The following is a 26193-nucleotide window of genomic DNA, read 5'->3' on the forward strand; positions in this document are numbered from 1 at the left end:
TACTTACTTTCTCTTTGCCTTTAGAGTGAATTTTTAATGACTCCCTTTATTTTGAAATAAGAGGACCTAAGCTAAATAAAATATTTATGACTTATTTCTCCATTTCACCAGTGTTTGTTTATTCCTGTTGAATAAATCTGTACACCTAGTGATAGATTTGGTGAGCGTTGGGGGTCTATGAGAACTGTTTATGCCCAGCTTTTTCCAAAAAGGACTTGAGATGGCCGTGTCTCGCTGTAGGTGGACTATTGAGAAAGTTGTCTCTTTGTAGTCCCTGCGTGCATGTGCTCTCTAGCTTTGTGTACTGGATTCTAATAGGGCCCTGTTATCTAAGGAGCACTTTTTCCTGTTAATACCTTTCTTCCATGTAGGTAACTGTATAGGGTAAATCATTTGCAATCTGGAAAGTATCAGTGATGTGCAACTCATATTTTATAGGTAAATTTTAGCTTTCTCTAGCTGGTCCTAGCTTCTACTTTAAAAAAAAAAAATCCATTCCTATAAAAATGTTAACAAGTGAAAACTTAAAACACTACCCTCCCCACCCCCTTTTTTAAAAAATAAACTCAACATTGCCATCACCATCATGGCCTGATTCTCGGGTGATCCCAGTGCTATGCACACTGCCTATGGACGGTACGTTTTAGTGACTCTAGAAGACGTATGTTATTTCTCTACACCCTCATTCAAACCTGGGAGTCAGGCTGTTTTGACCTCGGTTCTAGCAAATAGTGGCCATGGCATCATTTATTTTATTTTATGTTATTTTTAATTATTTATTTTTTATTTATTTATTTTTGACTGCATTGGCTTTTCGTTGCTACACGTGGGCTTTCTCTAGTTGCGGCGATTGTGGGCTACTCTTGGTTGCGGTGCACGGGCTTCTCATTGCAGTGGCTTCTCTTGTTGCAGAGCATGGGCTGTAGATGCACAGGCTCAGTAGTTGTGGCTCACAGGCTCTAGAGCGCAGTCTCAGTAGTTGTGGCCCACGGGCTTAGTTGCTCTGCAGCAGGTGGGATCTTCCCAGACCAGGGATCAAACCTGTGTCCCCTGCATTGGCAGGTGGATTCTTAACCACTGTGCAACCAGGGAAGTCCGGCCATGGTATCATTTAAACATGTGCTTGTAAGTAACTCACTTAATGTGTTTTTTTCAAACCAGAGTGACTGTCCTCTTGGAGTTACTAAAGAAATAGCCATTTGTGCTGATAAAATAATGTTTTCTGATTTGAGAAGCCTACAACTCAGGAAAAGCATGGAAATAAAGGTATTTGTTGTTTAATTTCCATAGACAGAGATCCAAAGAACTGTAGATTTTTATTTTCTTGTTTCCTGTGTTTGAGTTTGTAAGACAGCTCCAAAATACAACTGAAATTGATACAGATTGCAAAAACTTGTCTACAGTACTTTTTGTATCTTGTTATAAAGCTTTACAAAATTAACATTTGCTTTGTTCTCAGTGAGTTATTGCAGCTTTTTTGTCTTTGAAAGGGTATAGTTACTGAATTCAAACACCCAGGTGACTTTTATGTGCAGTTACATTCTTCAGAAGTTTTAGAATACATGAACCAACTGTCTGCGAGCTTAAAGGAAACATATGCAAATAAGGCACATGAAGAAGATTATATTCCTGTAAAGGGGGAAGTTTGTGTTGCCAAGTACACTGTCGATCAGGTAACCCCTAATGAAATATTTAACAAGACATTTTAATTTACTTTGGTCCTATCAGCTTGACACCAGAGCTTTTAATGATGCATTAGATGGCTTGAGGTGAGACTCTGGTCACACTGCTGTTTCTCTTCCTCAGTCAGGAGTCCACGTCTGTTTGCTTACTTCCTCCCTGCCTGAGGCCACTCCAGCTCTGCATGTAGGCTCCTCAGTTGCTGGGTACAGAGTGATTGCTAGTCCTAGAGCTTGTGTTTATTTGTGTAGCTGAGGCATTAGTGTGTCACAGAGTCCGCTGGGCTAGAATAGCCTGGGAATTGTTGTGTATATTAAAGCATCTAAAATGGACAAATTTGGGGATTTCTGAGCCAGATTCTTAGGAAATTAAGGTAACTTGTTCATAGAGTATCTCAGAACAGAACAGTAACTTTTCCTTTGCATGTTCTGTAGATTGAGAGTTTTTAAACCTAAGATTGTGAAATGCTGTTTAGAAGCAGAATACCGTTATATTTCACTTTCAGACCTGGAACAGAGTAATAATACAAGATGTTGATGTGCTGCAGAAGAAGGCACAAGTCTTATATATTGATTATGGAAATGAAGAAATAATTCCAGTAAACAGAATTCACCAACTAAACAGAAAAATTGACTTGTTTCCTCCTTGTGTAAGTCTCTTACTTTTTGAATTCCTAATAGCATCCCAAAGGAGCTGTTTTTAATGTTTTGATGGACATAATATTTGCGTGTTTGTTGCCATGGTTATTATGAGAAAGGACCTATTGGTGTATCTTTTACTATGTAGAGAAACAATCATGGACTTTCTTGGCTCCATTTTATTAGGCATTACTTAGTTAAGTACTGCCTCAGGTAGGTAACTTAGCATTTTTAGGGACATCTTATCAATCTGCTCTTTAAAAACAATCATTTTTATATTTATTACATTATTTGGAAACAACTTGAATTTATGTGTAATTGAAGGATAATAACCATCCTTTGATTGATTTCTCAAGCTTAAAGTCCCAAAAGGAAAAGCATTGTGGATAGAATATCAAGAGAGACAAATAATTATTGATAAAATTGTTTATCGGATTAGTACTTGAAGATTTTTGATGAATATTCAGCATGAAATACATTGTCTTTAAAAAAAATCTTTGCATAATTAATTAGAAAAAAGTCACTTTCAAATACTAATTTTTAGTAACTTGTGTAAAATCTTTCAGGCCATAAAATGCTTTGTAGCCAATGTTATCCCAGCAGAGGGGAATTGGAGCAATGATTGTATCAAAACTATTAAATCACTGTTAATGCAGCAGTACTGCTCTCTAAAGATTGTGGACATCTTAAAAGAAGTGATTTCCTTTGCTGTGGATGTTATGCTGACAAGTTCAGGTAAGATCTGAATCTTTTTTTTTTTTTTTTTTAATTTTATTTATTTATTTATGACTGTGTTGATCTTCGTTTCTGTGCGCAGGCTTTCTCTAGTTGTGGCAAGTGGGGGGCCACTCTTCATCGCCGTGTGCGGGCCTCTCACTGTTGCGGCCTCTCTTGTTGCAGAGCACAGGCTCCAAACCTGCAGGCTCAGTAATTGTGGCTCGCGGACCCCGTTGCTCCGTGGCATGTGGGATCCTCCCAGACCAGGGCTCGAACCCGTGTCCCCTGCATTGGCAGGCAGATTCTCAGCCACTGCGCCACCAGAGAAGCCCTGAATATTTCTTTTTAAATGGAGCACTTAATATGTTATTTAGTGCCCACCTGTTACTCAGAGAAGAAATAGAAACATGAAGTGAGACCAAGTAAGCCCCACTCTGGAGTCATTCAGATTGTGACGGGAAATATGGCCTTGGCTCTGCTCTTGCAGTTGGCAGTTTATCAAAGACAAGGCACAAGTTTATAGAATTTGGTACATAAAAGGCTAGATCTAGACTTATTATGGGAAAACTCTAGTATCTTTTTAATACAGCCATTATAATATCCCTGATTTCTACTCATTTACTGGGAAAATTCAGGAATTTTTCTGTGAATTTGTCCATCCTTACCATCAGTGCTTTTTCTTTGAACAACCTTCACAGAACTTCATTTGGTTAGCATTAAGCCCATAAGCACATAGTATTTAAGTTGTGGAAATGGAAGCAGTTTGGAATCCTGTTCTTCCTTTATGGCTTTGTACATATTTAAAAAGTGACTTCTGACAGTGTGCTTATAATTGCCTCTTGGTTTCCAAGGTATTACTCTTCTATTGCTTGAGACCCATCATTGGTTGATTACTTGGTAGAAAATTCAGTTAATCCTGTTGTGAAATTGAGTATAAAATCTCTTGTGTTTTGTTTCTTTGCTGTGTATGTTCCATGTTGTGACTTGAGCTTTTGGATACTGTTTGAGGGAACTTGAAGTTTATGTGGCTGCTGGTTGACACTTGATTCAGCCATACTTTATGTCTGAGATGCAGTAGTCTTATGTCTTAAATTTATTTTTTCTTATAAATGGTGGTCATTGTAAGCATGCCAGTGAGGTGGTAACTAAATCTTCCATGTTATTCATAATTTTTAAGTGAAATATTTTTATTAAATTTTTTGTTAAGTGATGATGGGGATTTTGACTCAATTTTTTCTAATAAATTTATTTATTTTTGGCTGCATTGGGTCTTTGTTGCTGCAGGTGGGCTTCCTCTAGTTGCAGCGAGTGGGGGCTACTCTTTGTGACGCTGCATGGGCTTCTCATTGCGGTGGCTTCTCGTTGCAGAGCACAGGCTCTAGGTGCGTGGGCTTCAGTAGTTGTGGCACACGGGCTCAGTAGTTGTGGCTTGTGGGCTCTAGAGTACATGCTCAGTAGTTGTGGTGCACAGGCTTAGTTGCTCCGCGGCATGTGGGATCTTTCTGGACCAGGGCACGAACCCGTGTCCCCTGTATTGGCAGGCAGATTCTTAACCACTGCACCACCGGGGAAGCCCCTTGACTCAATTTTTAAAGCTGAAAATTAATAAACTATATTTTGCACATAGAAACTGAACTAGTAAAAAATATGCTTGTGTGCGACTAGCTATAATCTTTAAATCATGTGATTGATTCATTTCTTTTGTATTTATTCTTTTCCTCTAATACTTAGTATAATATCTCAATGGAAATATGTTCTCTTAATCACTTTTAGGAAAATTCTTAGACCATGTGCTCATAGAAATGGGATATGGCTTGAAACCCAAGGGACAAAATTCTAAGAAGCCAAGTGCGGATTCAAGTGAGTATACAGATGAATATTGAATGGTGTAGTGATTTTAGTTATTGAAGAAGTTATTGTCTCTTGTCTGTATTCCTAGAGTACTGCCTATATGAAATCCCTGAAACATCAATCTTGGGTGAGACAGCTCTGCTGAACAGTTCTCAGGAGTTTTTTTGGCCATCTGGAGGAGAAAACTCAATACTTACTGGTCTAAAAGTTATCACAGTTGAAATTGTAAATGATGGTGGTGTCCTAGGGAGACTGTAAAGTGAGAGAAGTGAACCTGAGCTTACAGTACCAAGGGAGAAGCTGTGTTGGGAGAGGTGGAAAGAGAACAGGGAAAATGTTGCCAGAATAACAGAAGAGTAAATGCTCTGGGAAGGAGTCATCAGCAATAATAAATGCTGCAAAGGGGTCCAGTGGAAGGAACAAAGTCCTCCCAGCAGTATCTGCTTCACTAAGGCACTGTGGAGGTGCCTTCAGGGAGGGTATTCTGTGGGCAGTTATACGCCCACATAGAGAAGAGATTATAAAACGGTGGCAGGATCGCAGAGTGCAGTGGGGACCCTGGGAAGGGCACCTGACCCAGATTTGGAGGAAAGCCATTCACAGTGACATCATACTGAGCAGGAAATACTCAAGTTGCTGGGAGATTTGGGAATATGTTCTGGGAAAAAAGACCAGCATGTATGTATTAAGGCCTAGAAGTGTGAAAGAGCACAGTTAGGCCTGAGAAACTGGAAAATTGGATTAATGAAACCAAAAAGGCTTATATTTCTGCTTTTTGATAAGGTGATCTTGAAGATGTCAGGAAAATCACAGCTGAAAACAAAATTGTTATAGACAGAAGTGGCCTAATCCCCAAAGTGTTGACTTTGAACGTAGGTGATGAGTTTTGCGGTGTGGTTGCCCACATTCAGACTCCAGAAGACTTCTTTTGTCAACGACTACAAAGTGGGCGTAAGTAAATCTTGATTTGTGTTATCAGTATAACATACATCAATAGACTCAGCATGCAGATATGCAGATAATGTGTAAACTTGTATTTCTTTAGTTTAAGATGTGATCTGTATCCACAGATAAGCTCGCTGAACTTCAGGCGTCACTTACTACGTACTGCAGTCAAGTGTCTCCACGCTCTGATTTTTATCCAACCATTGGTGATATCTGCTGTGCTCAGTTCTCTGGTAAGGAAAAGAGAGTATTATTGAATTTTTTACTTACAATTAAGTACCAAGAAATGAACCAATCTTCGTTTTGCATTGATGGCTGCATTTGAAGTTTGAGTAGTGCACCAATTATGTTTTTAAGTATATCCAATTAAACTGAATCCAAGTGTGTAAGGGAGGAGGAGGACCTGTAAATGCTGCGGGGGTGGGGGTGATGGAGGTTTTTATTTTATCAGCCCTTTAGTTTTGGAGACTGATACAGACATTTGTTTATATCAGTGTGGGAATGTGGAACCTCCCAGGGTCATGTCTTGGCCAGTTTTCTTTGGAACAGCAAGAGTGTCTGGAGGCACATAGCTGTTGTGGCCCAGCCTCTGTAGCTGCACAGATGATGACCCTGTGATGACCGGGTTCAGTTCTCTGCTGAAGGGAGGACCAGTGGCCTCACAGGAGGGGAGAGACAGGTAGGCCTCCGGTAAATCTATGGCTTGGTTAGTGGAGTCTGGTTGACTCATACTGCCAGGTATTCTAAAATTGATCAAGACCTAATGGATTCACTCACATGACCAGGACATGTTCCCTTGTCCTAATGAGTTAACTGTCCACTAGAGGATTAAGCATTTAATAAATAAATAATGACAAGCATACAACATGAGTTACCTAGAAAGGGATGAATAAAGGTGACATTTCAGGAGTTGAAAGCTTCTGATAAGGAAAAGTAGGAATGGTGAATAAGCATGCATAGTTGAGTAAAGCTTGATGTTACATGAAAATAGAATCTATAAATGACCATCTAAATTGAGGAGGAAAAATTTTTGTGTATATCTACATTGGAAAATCATTTCAGATTGAGTCTCTCCTATTTTTAGAGGATGACCAGTGGTACCGTGCCTCTGTTTTGGCTTATGCTTCTGAGGAATCTGTACTGGTCGGATATGTAGACTATGGAAACTTTGAAATCCTTAGTTTGACAAGACTTTGCCCCATAACTCCGAAGTTGTTGGAATTGCCAATGCAAGCTATTAAGTGTGTGCTGGCAGGTATGTAATTTTTATAGTTCCTGTATTCTTAAAATATTGAAACCTAAAGTTAAGAGCATTAGAATTGAAATTAAACTAGTGAGTAGATCAGGGAATGTGTTTAGCTATAACTTACCTCAGTACAAAAACAATCCTTAATGGAACATTTAGGAAATACAGATGACTATTTTGCTATCTGTAATAAAATGAAGTTGAATGTACCTGTGTTTATGAAGTTGAGTATTCTTTTTTGTTATTTATAGATCCTGCATTATCAATACATATCACTGAAGCCTGTCAATTGCATGAATTAGGGGGAAACTGCTTTTGAAAGCAAGAACATTAACGATCATATGCTTAGAAATCACTGTATATGTAACATGTCCCGCTAGGAGCAGGAGCTTCTTTCCAGTGTAAAAGATTAGCTTCTACAACTTTTCATTCACATGCACCAGAATTTAACTAGTATCCAGTTATCAGAAGGATATTTCCAAGTTTCTGCTACTAGCAGTGTTATTTTAACTATATTTTTTAGCCTATCCAAGATCATATCCTTAGGAAGAGGTACAAACTACTGTGTATAAAATAAGTAAGCTATAGGGATGTATAGTACAGCACAGGGAATATAACCAATATTTTATAATAACTTTAAGTGGAGCATAATCTGTAATCTATAAAAATACTGAATCACTGCATTGTACACCTGAAACTAATACAGTATTGTAAATCAAATATACTTCAATTAAAAATTAATGATCTTTTTTAAAAAACTAATTTTTAAAAAAAGATCATTTCCTTGGGATAGGTTGCAAAATGCACTTACATTTGCAAAAATACCGCCTTAGGTGGAATGGAGGTGTCAGTGGGTATGCTTTTCATGTTTGTGATACACATTATGATTGTTCCCTAGAAAAGGTAGAACTAGTTTACACACCTACCAGAAACGTAGTAGGGAGTCAGTTCCTTGACACATTGGTGTACCAAATATTGGGTGGGCCAAAAGGTTCGTTTCGTTTTTTCCGTAAGATGGCTCTAGTAGCACTTAGTTTTCTTTAACTTCACTTGAAACAATTTTGTTAGATTGTATGTGACAGCTGTCATATCAGCGTGCATTTAAAAAAAGACATCAAAATTGGTGAATTTTTGTGTAGCCGTTTTAATATTGAAGGTGGAAGAAAAACAGCTTTTTTGGCATATTATGCTTTATTCTTTCAAGAAAGGTAAAAGTGCAACTGAAATGCACAAAAAGATTTGTGGAGAAGGTGCTGTGACTGATTAAATGTGTCAAAAGTGGTTAGTGAAGTTTCGTGCTGGAGATTTCTCTCTGGACGATGCTCCACAGTTGGGTAGACCAGTGGAAGTTGATAGCAGTCAAATCAAAAAACAATAATTGAGGACAATCAACGTTATACCACGTGGGAGAGAGCTGACATACTCAAAATACCCAAATTGAGTGCTGAAAATCATTTGCACCAGCTTGGTTATGTGAATCGCTTTGATGTTTGGGTTCCACATAAGTTAAGCGAAAAAAACCTTCTTGACCATATTTCCGCATTCGATTCTTTACTGAAACGTAATGAAAACGTTCCGTTTTTAAAACAAATTGTGACGGGTGATGAAAAGTGGATACTGTACAATAATGTGGAACGGAAGAGATCATGGGGCAAGCAAAATGAACCACCACTAACCACACCAAAGGCCAGTCTTCATCCAAAGAAGGTGATGTTGTGTACGTGGTGGGATTGGAAGGGAGTCCTGTATCAGGAGCTCCTTCCGGAAAACCAAAGGATTAATTCCAACAAGTACTGCTGCCAGTTAGACCAACTGAAAGCAGCACTCGACGAACAGCATCCAGAATTACTCAACGGAAAACGCATAATCTTCCATCAGGATAACGCAAGACCACATGTTTCTTTGATGACCAGTTAAAAACTGTTACAGCTTGCCTGGGAAGTTCTGATTCATCTGCTGTATTCACCAGATATTGCACCTTCAGATTTCCATTTATTTCGGTATTTACAAAATTCTCTTAATGGAAAAAATGTCAATTCCCTGGAAGACTGTAAAAGGTACCTGGAACAGTTCTTTGCTCAAAAAGATAAAAAGTTTTGGGAAGATGGAATTATGAAGTTGCCTGAAAAATGACAGAAGGTGTGGAACAAAAGGGTGAATATGTTGTTCAATAAAGGTCTTAAGTGAAAATGAAAAATGTCTTTTATTTTAAAAACTGAAGGTACTTTTGTCCTGCCCAATAGATATTTCTGGATTGTTTCATCTTGGCCAATTTTGATAAGCTAAAAACTAAATCATTTTAATTTGCTTCATTACCAGTGAGACTGGATGTTTTTTCATAAGTTACTTGGCTCTTAATTTTATGAAAGGACTTGGTATAACTTTGGGGTTGTTGATTTGTAAGTGCCCTTTCAGTAAATGCTACAGATGTTTCAGACGTCAGTGTTAGTGACCAGTGTTTCTTCCTGGATTGTTTTATACTTTTGTTTGTGATTTTCTTAACAACCTTATTGACATATAATTTATATACCATAAAAGTCACTGTTTTAGGGAATTCTCTGGCAGTCCAGTGGTTAAGACTCCGCTCTCTCCGCTCTTTCACTGCCAAGGACGTGGGTTTGATCCCTGGTCGGGGAACTAAAATCCTGCAAGCCGCACAGCCAAAAAAAAAAAAAAAAAAAACACAGCAGTGTTTTAGGTATACAATTCAGTGATTTTTAGTAATTTACCGAGTTGTACAGCCATCACCATAATCCAGTTTTGGAATATTTCCATCACCCCACTGAGATCTCTTGTGCCCATTTATATATAGTTAATCCTAGCTTCCTAGGCAACCATTAATCTACTTTCGGTCTTCTAGATTTGCCTCTTTGGACATTTCGTATCAATGGATTTATGATGGTTTGTTTACATAGAAATATAGAAGCGTTTTACAGACTTTTTCTTTATAATTTTGCCTTCATTTTCATGTTTAGAAAATCCTTCTCAGATGGGACTTTCTGGTTCCAGTGTTTGTCATAGAGTCCTTAAGTTTGTGGAAATTAGGAGCTAAATTTGTAAAGGCTTGCAATAAAATATTTTAACATTCTTTTAAAAATTCATTGTTAGGAGTAAAGCCATCATTAGGAATTTGGACTCCAGAAGCTATTTATCTGATGAGAAAAATTGTACAGAATAAGATGATCACAGTGAAAGTGGTGGACAAGTTGGAAAACAGTTCCCTGGTGGAACTTACGGATAGGTCTGTGATGCCCCACATCAGTGTCACCAGAGTGCTCATCGATGCAGGCTTTGCCATGGGGGACAAGGGAGTAGTGACAGTTAAGCCCAGTGACATGAAAGAAGCCAGTGGTAAGTAAATTGTCCACCAGATAATGTCCGTGCTGGAATTCAGGTGGCTTTGTGAATGTATGGGTTCTCATACTTTAAACAAGAATTGATGTTGAGTACCTTTTGTCCTTTTAAATCAAGCATTCATCTAAAGAGTGTGTTTGGGTCACTGGCAGCTGAAGGTCGATCAGAAATGTGAATTTGGAATTCAGTGAGGTAGTAATGGTTAATTCTCATACTAATTAACTTTCCTGCAAAGTCACTAAGAAAGTTATTGGACATTCAGTTCTTCAAAAGCAGACTCTTTATCTTTAGCAGCCCTGCCTCCAACTCCCCGCTCTGGCCATTTGTTTTGCAAATCGTCCGTTTATTTTCACAGTTCCCTCGGGTGTAGAAGCAGAAATCAGTCTGTTGGAGTGGACGTGGGTTGAACTTGCTGTTGATCAGACAGTAGATGTTGTGGTCTGTGTGATGTATAGTCCTGGAGAATTTTACTGCCATGTGCTTAAAGAGGATGGTAAGTTGACTCTTACTTATTTCTTTTTACAGTACACTGGCATAGATAATAGGTCAAGATAAGTTTGTTATTGGGTGGTGAAACTGTTCTCTTTCCAGTAAAGGCCAAGTGGGTATTTGTACTTTCAAGAAAGATTTGGTTTTACTTGGTTGCCTTTTATTCCATTGTAAGACATTATTTTCTGTTTTCAATAGTCTCTGTTTAAACCAGCTTAGAGTTCACAGAATGTCTCCTAAATTCATTTTTGAAAAATTTTAATTGTTGATCTCATTGACGTATGACATACATACAGATAAGTGCACAAATACGAGTGCAGCATAACAAATTCTCACAAAGTCAAAACCTTGTATAACCAACCTCTGGTTACCAGTAACCCGGAAGTTTCCTTCATGTCTGCTGACAATCACTGCCACTTCTTTCTTTCAGAAGTAAATATGATCGTGCCTTCTAATAATAGCATAGATTAGTTTTTCCCATCTATGAACTTTATATAAATGAAATCATACAATATATACTCTTCTGTGCCTTGTTGCTTTTTTTTTTTTCACATTTGTGAGTTTGGACCATCATTTTCACGTGTGACTGTAGCTCGTTTTTTGTTGCTGCATAGTGATCCGTTGTGTGAATGTACCGCAGTTTACTGTTCCTTTCTACTCTTGGACATTTGGGTTATTTCTAGTTCTGAGCTATAAAATGTTGGTAAGAATATTCTCATACAGATTTAGCGCACATGGATTTCCATTGAACATGTACCTAGGAATGAAATTACTGGCCAAATCTTAAAGGGTATGTGTGTTTTCAGCCCTGATCGATGAATGCTAAAAAGTTTCCAAAGTGATCATGGCAGTTGTTGGTTGGAGAATTCTAGTTGCTCCACATCCTCACAAACACTTTGTATTTTCCGTCTTTTTCCCTTGAGCCATTCTGGTGAGCATCATTGATTTTAACCTTTCTAAGTTTTGGGTTTTCTTTCTGTCAAATAAGGATGTTACCCTAGATAACTAAGTTCCTGACTGGCTCCCAACTTGTGAGGTTTGTCATCCCTTCATACAGAATCATCTGGTAGATAGGCTACTATTTTAAAATATTTGCCACTTATTTTCATAAGTGATTGTACAAGCATATGGTACAAATTTTAAAGTTACAAAAGAGAATATAGTGAAAAGTTAAGTTTCCCAGTTCCTCTTCTCAGATTTCTAAATATCCTTCCAGTTCCTTTTCTCAATGTTCTTAATATTTTTCCAAAGTTGCTCTATACATATGCTTGTATGAATATATATATTCCTTTTTATGTAGGCATAAATGGTAAAATAAATAATATTTGCACTTTGCCTTTTTCTCCCACTCTGTCTTGGATATCAGTTCACATAGTGTTTCCTCCGTTCTTTTTAAAATATACTTTTGGGCTTCCCTGGTGGCGCAGTGGTTGACAGTCCGCCTGCCGATGCAGGGGACATGGGTTCGTGCCCCGGTCCGGGAAGATCCCACATGCCGCAGAGCGGCTGGGCCCGTGAGCCGTGGCCACTGAGCCTGCACGTCCGGAGCCTGTGCTCCGCAACGGGAGAGGCCACGACAGTAGAGGCCTGCGTACCACAAAAAATATATATATATATACTTTTAATTTTGGAATAATTTTAGATTTACAGAAAAGTTGCCAAGGTAGTACAGAGAGTTCCTGTATACCCCTAGTTTTCTCTATAGTACCACAGTTACGTAAGATGTTAACATTTGTTACAACTTAAGAGACCCACATTGGTAAATGTCTATGAACTAACCTCCAGACTTTATCTGGGTTTCGCTAGATGTCTTTTCCATTTCTGGTAATGGCCTTTTTCTGTTCCAGGGTACCACATCACTGTACGTCCTCATTCCTTTTCATGGTTACATGGTATTCCTCTGGGTGGGTTTACCCTAATTTAGTTAACCTAGGTGCAGCTACAGCTAAAGGATTCCTGTGTACAAGCATTTATCACTAAAAACAATTCTTGTAATCTGTGATTTTATTCTGAGACTATATCCTTGAGACAAATTCCTAAAATTGTACAATAGTTATTAAGTCAAAAGATATGTGCGCTTGTGCTCTTGAGAGAGTGCCCTCAAGAGGCCATCCAGGCTGATTTCCACCATCAGTGTATGAAAGTGCCCTCTCCCACACAATTTCCTGCAGTGTGTCCTTAAACTTTCTTATTTTGACTAACCTGAAAGGTGACAATTCTACCTCGATACAACTTAATTTCCATTTCTGTGGATGGGTCTTTGCCACATATTTAAAAGATATTTTTCTTTTACTTCTATAGTGTTCAGATCCCTTTACTTGGCATTTTAAAGCTCTCCACAGTCTGTATCTTTCCAAGCACATCTCTGGTGTTCTTCTTCAGTGATTCACCTTTCCATTCCTCTTCTCTGCCAGACTGCTCCCAACAAGTGTTTTTTTGGCTGCTTAATTTGGTACTTTGCCTCAGAGCCGTTTCTTTTTCTGGAATTACCCTCTCCTTTTCTAGCAAACAAGTCATACTTCAGATTTCTCTATGAAGCCTTTAGTGCACAGAGCTCACCTCTCTGAAAGTCCTTAGCAGACACTATCTGTGCCAACCATTTAGTAATTACATATACTCCTTCAGGACAGCTTATATGTAACTTCCTTTTTGTGCAGGCTTGTGCACTGTTTCCTGGTCCACATGCAAGGTCATGCTCTAGCATACTGACAACAATGCCATCATCATGGCTCTGTGCCCAGTAAATTGTTGGCATGGGGTTTACTGAGAGTATTAACTAAATAATGACTTATTTGCCCAATTTCTTAATAAGGAGAAGGGAGAGGTATTTGGTGTACTTTATAGTTGCTTGGGGATATGCCTGGGTTTTTATGATCAAAACACTTTCCAACTTTAAATGAAAATCTGTTACTCTGCATGTTTTTAAAATATTAAACTATGTGTATTGTGTTTTCAGCTCTAAAGAAACTCAGTGACTTGAACAAATTGGTAGCAGAATATTGCCAGCAGAAGTTGCCTAAAAATTTTAAGGCAGAAGTAGGGCAACCTTGTTGTGCTTTTTTTGTAGGTAAGTTGCAGTTGGCACAATATTGACTATATTAGAATCTTTTATTTCTTGACTTTCAAACCTCATTTTTAGTGTATTTTCTTCCTGATGTTTAAGCAGATATTTTTCATAATCAAAATTAAGTGAATGCTTAAAATACTGTGGGTTTTTTTGTTCTTCTCTCTTTGTAACAAGGAGCCTCCAAATGATACATTCTTACCTAACTTTGTCAAATGCTTTTCTTTCCAGAATTTCTGATAATATTAAAAGCTAGAGAGTGGGAAACCTGTTCACTGCAGATTCATTGTTTCTTCTGGTCACCCTGTGCATGTTTATTTTGAAAATATGTTTGATGAAACACCTTAATTTCATTGCATGTTTTTCTGTTTATTTTTTCTATTATTTACCAAGTAACAAGTGAAACAATCTCATTAGTGGTGAGACTATTATAAGTCTTCCAGTTTGACAAATATCAAGTTTATTAAGTCTTTACTTCACTTAATATTCTGCATATTGGTTAGGTTATGAATGAAATCTTTATAGTAGATGTAAAAGTGTGATGCTATAAAAACTTCGGTGATATTCTAAGAATGAATTTTGAGAATCCTCCTTCTAGGGATTTCTGAATTAAAAACTAAAGGTGTTGTCTGGGAAGAGAAATATATTAGCTACTTTAGACAAAGAATGGTCTTTTTCAAGATAAAAATTTCAAACCTTAATAGAAGGGAAATATTCCATGTTACAAATTTTGTGTTAAATCTAGGTGATGGTAATTGGTATCGTGCTTTAGTCAAGGAAATCTTATCAAATGGAAACGTTAAAGTACAGTTTGTGGATTATGGAAACATTGAAGAAGTTACTGCAGATGAACTCCAAATGATCCCATCCAAATTTTTAAAACTTCCATTTCAGGGGATACAGTGCTGGCTAGTAGGTATGGTGCAGAGTAAGAAATTTTCTCAACTGTCTTCTAATACTTAGAGTACATAAATTTCTCAGTATTAATATATTTATAATTTTAATATTTTATGTAAGTTATTTTCTGTTTCATATTATAAAATTTAGAAACATATATTTAAAGATACTGGCCAAAATGTTCAGTGTTGATGTCAAAGTAAGGAAGCAGCTGCTTTTCTATACTTATGATAGGAGTGAAAACTGATGCTTTCTTTTGGAGACATTTTGCAGGATTCCTTAAGAGCCTCAAATATTCTTACCTTTTGTCTTAGCAAGTTTACTTCTAATAATTCATCCTAAAGAAATAATCATGTTATTTCACAAAGTTCACCTACATGGAAATTCATTACACTGCTGTTAATAATAGCAAAACAACCTAAATAGCCAATAGTAGAGGCTTGGTTAAATGAGGATCCACATAATGGGTAGTGGTAGTACCTATTTCATAGGTTTGTTGTGAAGATTATTAAATTAATGTTTAGATCAGGGTCTGTCTGGCACTCAAAGTTCTATTAAGTGTTCGTTCTTATTACACAGTCATTAAAATGTTAAGTATGTGTTGATGTGAAGACTAGTTCATGATTTAAGTGAAGGAAGCAAGTTATGAAAGAGATGGCAGGATGGCATTGTGATTAAGAGGACAGATTAGAAGCAGCTCTGCTGCCTACTAGCTGTGAGACCTTAGGTAAACTGTTTAAACTCTATGCTTCCTTTTCCTCATCTGGAAAATAACGGTACCTTCCTCAAAAAGGCATTAAGGATAAAAGAGATACAAGGCATAAAGCACTGAATAGTGGCTAACATTACAACTATTTTTATTATTATAAAAATTTCTTTGTAAAAGAATTATGAGTATATATGTGCATGTGTGTATTTCCATATGCACATAAAGATTATGAAAGGTTGGATACCAAAATGTTAATAGTGGTCATGTCTAGAAGCATTAGATGCTTTTTATTTTTCCTTTTGCCTGTTTAATTTCTACTTATTTTACACTATGTTCTGGATTATTGTTTTTAATCACCATGTTTTATGTCAGTGTTTCTTAAAATATGACCCCTCCACCCCACAGCCAGTAGTGTCAACGTGAGAACTTGTTAAAAATGTAGATTCTTAGTCCCCATCCAAGACCTACTACTAAATTGGAAACTCTAGGGTGGGGCCCCAAAATCTGTTTTCACAAGCCCTCTACATAATACATATGCACACTCACATTTGAGAACCACTGTTATGAAAATAAGGGTATAAGCCAAAGTTATCCCAGAAAGATAATTTTTGGTTAAATAATTAAATATGGTATTTTGAAATTATCATTGGAAGACTCTTCACAAAGGTGCAAGTGTAGGTTTAACATCTTTTACCAGAATAGTTGATAACTCATCATTGTGTATGTAACCATAGTGGCTTCTAAAAGAAATAATAATTCTATTTTTGCCTATTGGGAAAAATGCCAGGTGAAGATAAGTTAGTGAGGAAAGTAAAGACGGATCCTGAGCCTCCTAAAACAGTATATTTATAGATGCATTATCTGCGACTCAGGCACTGAGGATGTAGATATATAATTGATTATTGAGAAAAGATATTCAAAATCACTGACCTGAATGGTAAACTTGGGAAGGGTCCAGTCCTGGGTATTATTGAGGCAAAAAGTGCAGCTTTGGGGCACAGAATTCTTACTTTTTTTATTTTTATCCTCCACATCTTTATTTATTTTTATTATTTTTTATACTCCACATCTTTATTGGAGTATAATTGCTTTACAATGGTGTGTTAGTTTCTGCTTTATAACAAAGTGAATCAGTTATACATATACATATGTTCCCATATCTCTTCCCTCTTGCGTCTCCCTCCCTCCCACCCTCCCTATCCCACCCCTCTAGGTGGTCACAAACCACCGAGCTGATCTCCCTGTGCTATGTGGCTGCTTCCCACTAGCTAGCTATTTTATGTTTGGTAGTCTATATATGTCCATGCCACTCTCTCACTTTGTCACAGCTTACCCTTCCCCCTCCCCATATCCTCAAGTCCATTTTCTAGTAGGTCTGTGTCTTTATTCCCATCTTACCCTTAGGTTCTTCATGACCTTTTTTTTTTTTTTCTTAGATTCCATATATATGTGTTAGCATACGGTATTTGTTTTTCTCTTTCTGACTTACTTCACTCTGTATGACAGACTCTAGGTCCATCCACCTCACTACAAATAACTTAATTTCGTTTCTTTTTATGGCTGAGTAGTATTCCATTGTATATATGTGCCACATCTTCATTATCCATTCATCTGTTGATGGATACTTAGGTTGCTTCCATGTCCTGGCTATTGTAAATAGAGCTGCAGTGAACATTTTGGTACATGACTCTTTTTGAATTTTGGTTGAAAGCTTCCCTAATGTGGGAAAGGAAATAGTTAATCAAGTCCAGGAAGCACAGAGAGTCCCATACAGGATAAATCCAAGGATAAACATGCCAAGGCACATATTAATCAAACTATCAAAAATTAAATACAAAGAAAACATATTAAGGGCAGAATTCTTCTTAATGCTGTTTTATTTGTTAGATATACAGCCTAGAAACAAACACTGGACCAGAGAAGCCATAGCAAGATTTCAGACGTGTGTCACAGGGATAAAACTCCAAGCCCGAGTGGTTGAAATCACTGAAAATGGAGTGGGAGTTGAACTCACCGATCTTTCCACTTCTTATCCCAGGATAATTACTGATGTTCTGATTGAAGAACATCTGGTTTTAAAAGCTAGTTCACCATGTAAAGACTTAGTGAAAAACAGTCCTGTTAATAAACATGGTCTTCAAATTGATGCCCCATGGCTTCAAGGTAACATTTTTAAACTGCTATTTAAATTTATGTTATCCTTTGCTTTTATAGGCTGTGAAAATTTTTCTATTCCAAGTGACATGATTTTCCTGTAGAAATATGCTTTGTGGAAATAGATTAGTAATAAGTAAAGTTAGTTTAATATTTATTGAAACATGGCTTTTTTATGAAACACTGTACTCATTTTTTTTTTTTTTTTTTGCGGTACGCGGGCCTCTGACTGTTGTGGCCTCTCCCGTGGCGGAGCACAGGCTCCAGACATGCAGGCTCAGCGGCCATGGCTCATGGGCCTAGCCGCTCCGCGGCATGTGGGATCTTCCCGGACCGGGGCACGGACCCGTGTCCCCTGCATCGGCAGGCGGACTCTCAACCACTGCGCCACCAGGGAAGCCCTGTACTCATTTTTAATGTAATTACTTGTCAGGCAGACGTGTATCATACAGCTATGTATCCTTTAAAGTTTGAGTAAATTTTAAGAATTAAATATACTACAGAAATGGAAATATACTACTGAAATATACTATAGGAGCATAATAGTTTAAGGATTCTTATTATAGATTGAACTTTTTTGTAATGCACACCAAAATCCCTCAAATTAAACAGATTGTTTTATGTAAACACAGATTTTCGTTTTGGGAATTTGGGAATGTTGGTATTCAGTAGAATACTAAATGTTATCTTTTTCATGAGAGACCTGTATTTCGTATGTTTTCAGCTACCTCTTCAGCTGAGCAGTGGAGGACAATAGAATTGCCAGTTAATAAAACTGTACAGGCAAGCGTATTAGAAATCGTAAACCCAAACTTGTTTTATGCTCTACCAAATGAAATGCCAGGTAAGAAACCAAACAGAGTTTGAGACACATTTATGCTGGTCTTTTAAACTGTAGAATGAACTTACCTGAATTCCTTAGGAAGTGATGGGGAGAAGAAGGTGATGATTTCTGTTTCACTCATGTTTTAATTGATCATAATAACACTTAAGGAAAATTTAATTATAAAAACATGAATGTGAACATGCCATGCATTCAGCACCTACTCCACCTGGTCTTGATCATCTACAGCTTTTTATAACAAAGCAGCACCCTTAATTACTGTATAATTTCTTGTTTAAAAATAGGTACTGTCTGTATTGAATTGTACTTATTACTAAGCTAACCTTCTACAAGCATTACGAGAATTTGAACCCAAACAGTTTTAGATACGTTGGAAAAGTACTTCCTAATCAGTCTATAATCACGGTGTTACTGTATCTTAGAAACTTGGAGAAATCTTTTACACTGGCCCTAATCATGAAGAAAAGTAGCATGTAAATATTGACTTTCCTTTTTTATTTCGTGAAAGATTACAATTAAGGCATCTCTTCAGTGTATTTTAGGTTTTTTTAAAAATTATTTTGTTTACTTATTTTTGGCTGCATTGGGTCTTCGTTGCTGCGTGCGGGCTTTCTCTAGTTGCGGTGAGCGGGGGCTACTTTTCGTTCAGGTGCGCGGGCTTCTCATTGCGGTGGCTTCTCTTGTTGCGGAGCATGGGCTCTAGGCCCGCGGGCTTCAGTAGTTGTGGCTCGCGGGCTCTAGAGCGCAGGCTCTAATTGTGGTGCATGGGCTTTGTTGCTCTGTGGCATGTGGGATCTTCCTGGACCAGGGCTCGAACCCATGTCCCCTGCATTAGCAGGCGGATTCTTAACCACTGTGCCACCAGGGAAGCCCCAGCGTATTTAACTTTATTCTTGCAGTATCAGAGGCTGAGTTAGTGCAAGTTTGCTATTCAAAATAATTTGCAGGTATTTGAAAGCTGAAAAAAATGAAAAAAAAAGTTTTTTCAAATGGTCAAACCAAGAATTGTGGTGATAACAATAACTGCTCTTAAATTTATCCTCCAGTATTAGGAATAATCAACTTTAAACTGTATAGTGGAAAGCAGCGTCTTAGGATTATTGCATCCTGACAATAACATATGGTATGATGAATTGGAAGTACTTTGCTTCATTTAATTAACTATAACACACTTACTGAAAAGTATACTGAACAGTCGTAAAACTGCAGCTTAATAGAACAAGTTTTTGTAGAATGAACACACTAGAATAGCCACCCTGATCAAGAAATTAGCCCCCCAGTGGCTTCCTTCTTGCCCCCTCCCAGTCTTGCATCCCTTCCCCACAAGGTAACCAGTAGTGGTTTTATCTTTTTTGGCTTTATCTATTTTAAAAATATAAATGTATATTTTAATATATAAGGGTTCTTTTTTGAGTGGTTAGATTTGACTTTCCTTTTTATATAAATACTTTATTATAAATAGTAGCATTGAAAATTTCTTCACAAAACATTTTCCATATATATTTTAGATCAGGAAAAACTGTGTGTATTGACAGCCGAATTGTTAGAATACTGCAGTGCTCAGAAAAGTCGATCGGCCTATAGACCAAAAATTGGAGATGCATGCTGTGCCAGATACACAGGTAAGATTCTTTTCTGTTCCCCAAACAGTGTTCACTTTAAAATTTAGATTTACAGTTTAAAAATGTATTTCGTTTCCCTCTTCTTTTGTATGACAACTAGATCTACAATTTCCCTCTCTTTCTTCCCAGTAGAAATGTGTCATAATTTTTGTTTAGATAAGTATTCTGTATTACGTTATTAGTTTTGCATAAACAGTATTCACAGCCTACCCACGTAGTTACTATAATTACATTTTTCTTTTGCAGCCTTTTTTGTTACTAGTGTCCTATATACTTTCACTAATGATCTCCAGTTCTCTGCATTGGTATAAATTCTCTCCATGAATACTGCCTGTACTTTATCAACTTTTACCATATTGTAGGCAGCTCCAGCCTTCTGACACACTCCTATCCAGACTGCTTGTCCTCCAGACCTGAGCTGTCATCCTGAAATTTTCCTTTCACCATCATACTGGAGATTGTTTCAGCACGAACCCCCTATGTTTCTTGGATTTCTCTCCCACCCCACCTTGTTGGCTAGATTTCTCCCTCCCTCGTCTCAACTTGTTTTCTGGATCCTTTACTTTTGATTTAATATTTTGGTATATCTATCTCATTCTCTAGAAGCTGAGAAAAGGTACATGTAAGATAAATTTTGTTATCTTTCATGTTTGAAAAAGTCTTTATTCTACCCTAATAGTTACTTGATAGCTTACCTGTAGATAAAATTCTAGGTTGGAAATCATCTTTCTCTTAAAATCTTGAAGGCATCGTGGATGTTGCTGGTGGAGAGGTTCTCCAAACTTTGTACGTATTTTTTTCCTCCTTTCTGGAACTTTTGGTAATCTTTTCATCCCAAGTTTTGAATTTTTTTTTTTTTTTTGCGGTACGTGGGCCTCTCACTGTTGTGGCCTCTCCTGCTGCGGAGCACAGGCTCTGGACGCGCAGGCTCAGTGGCCATGGCTCACGGGCCCAGCCTCTCCGCGGCATGTGGGATCCTCCCGGACCGGGGCACGAACCCATGTCCCCTGCATCGTCAGGCAGACTCTCAACCACTGCACCACCAGGGAAGCCCCTGAATTTTATGATGTGACTCAGCACTGGTTTTCTTTTCACCATTGTACTGAGCACCCAGTGAGTGGGCCCTTTAGAAATTCATGAGCTTCAGTTTTGAAAATTGTTCCTGAATTTTTTTATTCCTTTCTTTTATTTTCTGCTCCTTTATGAACTCCAAGTATTCTCATGTTGGACTTAAACTCTACTGCTGAATTTCGTTTGCTGTTTCTTTTTCTTTTTTCTTTTTCCAAGAGATTTCCTCAGTTTTCTCTTCCAGCCTTCCGTATTTCATTTTTAATATCACATTTTTGGTTTCAGTAGCTTTTTTTGTTTCTAAAGTGTGTGGTTTTTAATAACTGTCTTGTACTTGCTTCAAGGATGGAAGTTCATTTCTCCGAGGATGTTAATAACATTTTTTAATTTTCATGGTCTTCTCCGTCTTTGGGTCTCTGTTTCCTTGAGTTCCTGTTTGTTTTAGTCTTCTCTTTCATGTCAGAGACTTTCTTCTACTATCTGGTCATCTTTCGCTGTTCATTTATGTAAGGTGAAGCACTGAGAAGCTAATTGGAAGTTCCTTTGTGCACAGGCAGAGCTTGTCTGCTTAGTGGACTTTCCTGTAGGGTGACCTGGCTCTGCCGTTTCACTGGGAACTCCTGATGCCTGTGTCTTGAAGTGCTTTTGCTTGAGATGGTCGTCTCCTCCCTGGAGTGCATAGCTTGCCTGACAGGGTTCTTGTAAACTCCCTCCTCTGCTCTGCCTCACGTTCCCCAGTCCGTAGTCTTTCTGGTTCGTCCTCTCTGGGGACGAAACTCGTCTTCTGCCCATGGGTAGGAGCAGTTACCTGAAAAGGGGGAATTTTCTAAGCCTTATTAAAACACGTAAACATAAAACTGAGCATTCTCTTTAGCAACTTTAAAAATAGATATTATGTGTAAATGTGTTTATAAACTAAAGTTTATTCACGTGCCTTGGGGAAGCAAGTCTGCTTCTGTTATCCAATCCCCATTTCATCTCCATCTTTGCTCCAACTTTTGAATGAGTAGCATCAATTATTGAGCCTTGATTGCTTGGGGATTTGAGATGCAAACTGAGATGTTTCTTGGCTTCTTTACACCCAGCTTTAGTTGAGCTCTGCTAAATCATTTCCACTCACATATTTGCTTTCCACCTTCCACTATTACATTGTCTTCCCTCTTGTTCTCTATCCTTGTGGTTTTAGGCCTTTTTCTGTTTAGTTCTATAACTGTCTTTTGAGTAGAATCTGCAAGGAGTATATGTGATGCTCCTATTTAATCTAAACTCCTTGGCGTGAAGTCAGAAATCTTGGTGTGAATTTCTAAGTGATGTAAATGTAATTGTGAATAACCATCTTAAAGGAGGAGGGCATCATTGAATGTAACTTCTCACCTGAGATTCCTCTGTATTTTCAGGTGATGATTTCTGGTACCGTGCCGTTGTTCTGGGGACATCAGCTGCTGATGTGAAAGTGCTCTATGCAGACTATGGAAACATTGAAACTCTGCCTCTTTGCAGAGTGCAGCCAATCTCTGCCAGCCACCTGGAGCTTCCTTTCCAAATTATTAAATGTTCCCTTGAAGGTACACAATTAAGTCACTTTCCAATTTGGATGTCTGTGGGATGTTTTTCTTCCTTTTATAGCACTGAGTCTGAAACAAATGAGTATTTTAGGACTTCCCTGGTGGCGTGGTGGGTAAGAATCCGCCTGCCAATGCAGGGGACACGGGTTCGAGCCCTGGTCCGGGAAGATCCCACGTGCCGCGGAGCAGCTAAGCCCGTGCGCCACAACTACGGAGCCTGCGCTCTAGAGCCCGCGAGCCACAACTACTGAACTGACGTGCCACAACTACTGAAGCCCTCAACGCCTAGAGCCCCTGCTCCACAGCAAGAGAAGCCACCGCAATGAGAAGCCAGCACACCGCAACGAAGAGTAGCCCCCGCTCACCGCAACTAGAGAAAGCCCGCATGCAGCAATGAAGACCCAACGCAGCCAAAAATAAAATTAAAAATTTAAAAAAAAGCGTATTTTAAGCAACAGCCCAGATTTCTAAATATCAAGCAGAGTTTACAAAAAAATCTCATACCTTTTATTATTATTTCATTCTCACAAAAATTATGTTCATTTGTTCCATCTTTGTTTTACAGATTAGTTTCAGAGAGTCAAGGCTCAGAGATTCTGGTTTGCCTCAGGTTGCAAAACTAGTTAAGTGGCAGGGCCAGGGTGAACTGGGGTCAGTCATCTGACGTCTTGTGCGGGGGTCTTTCTGCTTCGTCACAGAGGCTAGAGACATTCAAATGGCACCGTTTGGGGCTACTTTCCTATTCATACCATATCTGCGTATTTATTCAGCCCTTCAGTTGGAATTTGAATAAACGGAACTAAAATGCTAAAGTAGCGTTTTATTCTTACTCCTGGTTTCTTTACCCAGAGGTCCCAGCAGATAATAACACACTGATTTCCTCACAGTCTGCTTTGGTTTTGACTCAGAGAGTTGGAAAATTATCTTTATTATTGTTTGCTTCTACCATTAGAATGTAAGTCCACAAAGGCAGACATTTGTCTGTTTTGTGGCTTCTAGACCTAAATGAGTGCTTGACATAGTAGGGATTGAGGAATATTTATTAAGTTTGATTTTTTTGAATGCAGCAGCAGTAGTACATCAAAGCATACCTAAACCTAGCTAAAATCAGTGAGCCTTTTGCTTATTATCCTTAGATAATTTATCTAAATATCATTTTTGAGGAACTTGAAGATTAACTCTAATATTCAATTTTTTTCCAGGACCAATGGAATTGAATGGAAGCTGTTCTCAATTAATAATAGAGCTACTGAAAAATTTAATGTTGAATCAGAATGTAATGCTTTCTGTAAAAGGATTTATCAAGAATGTCCACACAGTGTCAGTTGAGAAGTGTTCTGAGAATGGTACTATCAATATAGCTGATAAGCTGGTGATGTATGGTCTGGCGAAAAACATCACATCTGAAAAGCAAAGTGCTTTAAATAAAGGTATTTTTTTCAAGTTTAATTAATAGCAGGTATAAGTGTAGCCAAGAACAGATGTGATCAATTTAGTTGACCTGATCCTTCCTTATTCTCCGTGGCCGCGTTCCCTCTGTCGTCATCCTTTACAAATCCAGCGGCAGGGTGCTGACTCATGTAGCCACCTCAGAGGAGCCACCTGGAAGGAAGCAGGCCTCCCAGTCCAGATTTTCCTTAGATCAGGCTCAGCAACACTGTTGATAGAATTGATGCTGAGAGCTTTAGAAATGTCAAGCATTCAGAGTAGCTTCCAACTTCCTTTTGATCCTGATCAAAGTGAGAAGAACTCACATATTTGAGAATGGATCTTACTAGTTATTTCATAAGATGATGCTTTGGCAGGCCTGCCCTCAACCGAAAAGAGATATCCCGTGTATGACAGGCAAAAGACCTGAAACCTCGGAGGTAAGGGCACTCATTTGGTAAAACCCAGGACAGGAGTAGATAACATAAAGCCCAAATGAAAAATTAATTGATCAAGTCCTTTGTAGTTGGAAAGGATCTTCCCTGAGGGGCAGATCTGTATATGTTCAGACTGCAGGTTTTGTTTTGTTATATTATTTCTGTTATTTATAGTGCTAGTTGTCTAATGGCTTTTTGCATTTGCTTTTAGAAAAGGTGAACAGGATGAATTGCTGCTGCACAGAGCTACAGAAACAAGTGGGTAAAATTTCCTTAAGTGAAATTATACTCCCAACATTTTTAGGAATGAAATAACACCGTTTCTTCTCACCCTCAGGTTGAAAAACATGAACAGATTCTTCTCTTCCTCTTAAACAGTCCAACCAATCAAAACAAATTTACTGAAATGAAAAAATTGTTAAAAAGTTAAGTAAGTTAAATTTGATGTTTTTGCACTTGTGTAACCCCCAGCAGGACATCTCCAGTCATGTTGTCATGACAGAGCTAATGGGGTTGATACCCGTTTTGAGGCTGTACTTTATTCTGCGGTGTAATGATCTGAGGTCTGGCTGTAGTGTTTCTGCTGTCTTTGTAGGTTTTGTTTGGTAAGCTCCCTTTGACACTGCTAGTGGGACTGAGTCCAAGGCTGTCCAGATTGCAGCATCCTTTACTGTGTTTGACATAGAGACAGCTCTTGATATTTGCAGGGACTTGTAAAAATTGTCGTGAGGTCAAGCTTAGCCTGAACTTCTTTGTGTCTAGAGTGAAATTAACTCTCCCTTGTACGTACTTCTATAAAAACATTTAGCACTTTTTGCGAAGAGGTTCTAAGAGGCCAAGAACAGAAAATGGGCTGTACTGATAGTATATTTCATTTCAAAACAAAACATACTTTTCCTTTTTTGGCTGCGGTGAGTCTAGTGGTTCAACACTACATTGGTGGATTTTGAATAGTGGTTCCCCTGCTTTTTTATATTGCCTGGGATCCTTTGTTCTAAGGTGGCCCTCGGAAATTGTTTTGTGATCAGTAGCCAGTTAGAACTTCTCATCAAAATGAAATTGTCCTTCTCACCACTTTGAATTGATAGAATTCTAGCTAAAAGCAAAGGATCTTTGACTTACTCAGTATGTGCACTCTTGCTGGCTAACCTGCAGTTCATATCTGACCATTTGCAAGTAGCTCCCGAGGTCCTCCTGCCCTCTGGGGCTCAGTGGGTGTAGCAGCTCTCAAGGAGGTACCTACTGGGGTCAGACCTATTCTCCACATGATAATGGACAGTTGTTTTGTTTCTGTTTCTAAGAAAGTATGGCTAAGTTCTAAGCTAAATATCATTCATGCAAGATCAAGAGTTTTGATTCTCATGATTTATTTTGAGATGATTTATTTTACTTCACAAGTTTTGGGTTATTTTTAATAAATGCTGACTTGCAGTTACAACTTTCAGTCCTTTCTAATATATTAAGTTTTAATACTGACTGCTGTTA

The 26193-nt window shown here is 38.1% G+C and overlaps 1 protein-coding gene across 1 annotated transcript in view; it reads left to right on the forward strand.

Annotated features, from left to right (window-relative positions):
* Nucleotides 1–26193, forward strand: part of TDRD1 (tudor domain containing 1) — a 44456-nt gene that overhangs the window by 16780 nt on the left and 1483 nt on the right. Inside the window, exons 7-24 of the mRNA XM_033420616.2 lie at nucleotides 1162–1266; nucleotides 1491–1673; nucleotides 2186–2329; nucleotides 2885–3053; nucleotides 4809–4895; nucleotides 5670–5837; nucleotides 5957–6064; nucleotides 10186–10428; nucleotides 10787–10924; nucleotides 13877–13987; nucleotides 17478–17753; nucleotides 18469–18588; nucleotides 18684–18686; nucleotides 20097–20210; nucleotides 22676–22843; nucleotides 24046–24273; nucleotides 24920–24966; nucleotides 25046–25138. Of these exons, the coding sequence (XP_033276507.2) occupies nucleotides 1162–1266; nucleotides 1491–1673; nucleotides 2186–2329; nucleotides 2885–3053; nucleotides 4809–4895; nucleotides 5670–5837; nucleotides 5957–6064; nucleotides 10186–10428; nucleotides 10787–10924; nucleotides 13877–13987; nucleotides 17478–17753; nucleotides 18469–18588; nucleotides 18684–18686; nucleotides 20097–20210; nucleotides 22676–22843; nucleotides 24046–24273; nucleotides 24920–24966; nucleotides 25046–25138 (2505 nt within the window). The remainder of the gene's footprint in view (nucleotides 1–1161; nucleotides 1267–1490; nucleotides 1674–2185; nucleotides 2330–2884; nucleotides 3054–4808; nucleotides 4896–5669; nucleotides 5838–5956; nucleotides 6065–10185; nucleotides 10429–10786; nucleotides 10925–13876; nucleotides 13988–17477; nucleotides 17754–18468; nucleotides 18589–18683; nucleotides 18687–20096; nucleotides 20211–22675; nucleotides 22844–24045; nucleotides 24274–24919; nucleotides 24967–25045; nucleotides 25139–26193) is intronic.

This window comes from Orcinus orca, chromosome 14, assembly GCF_937001465.1.
Source record: "Orcinus orca chromosome 14, mOrcOrc1.1, whole genome shotgun sequence".
Lineage (NCBI taxonomy): Eukaryota > Metazoa > Chordata > Mammalia > Artiodactyla > Delphinidae > Orcinus > Orcinus orca.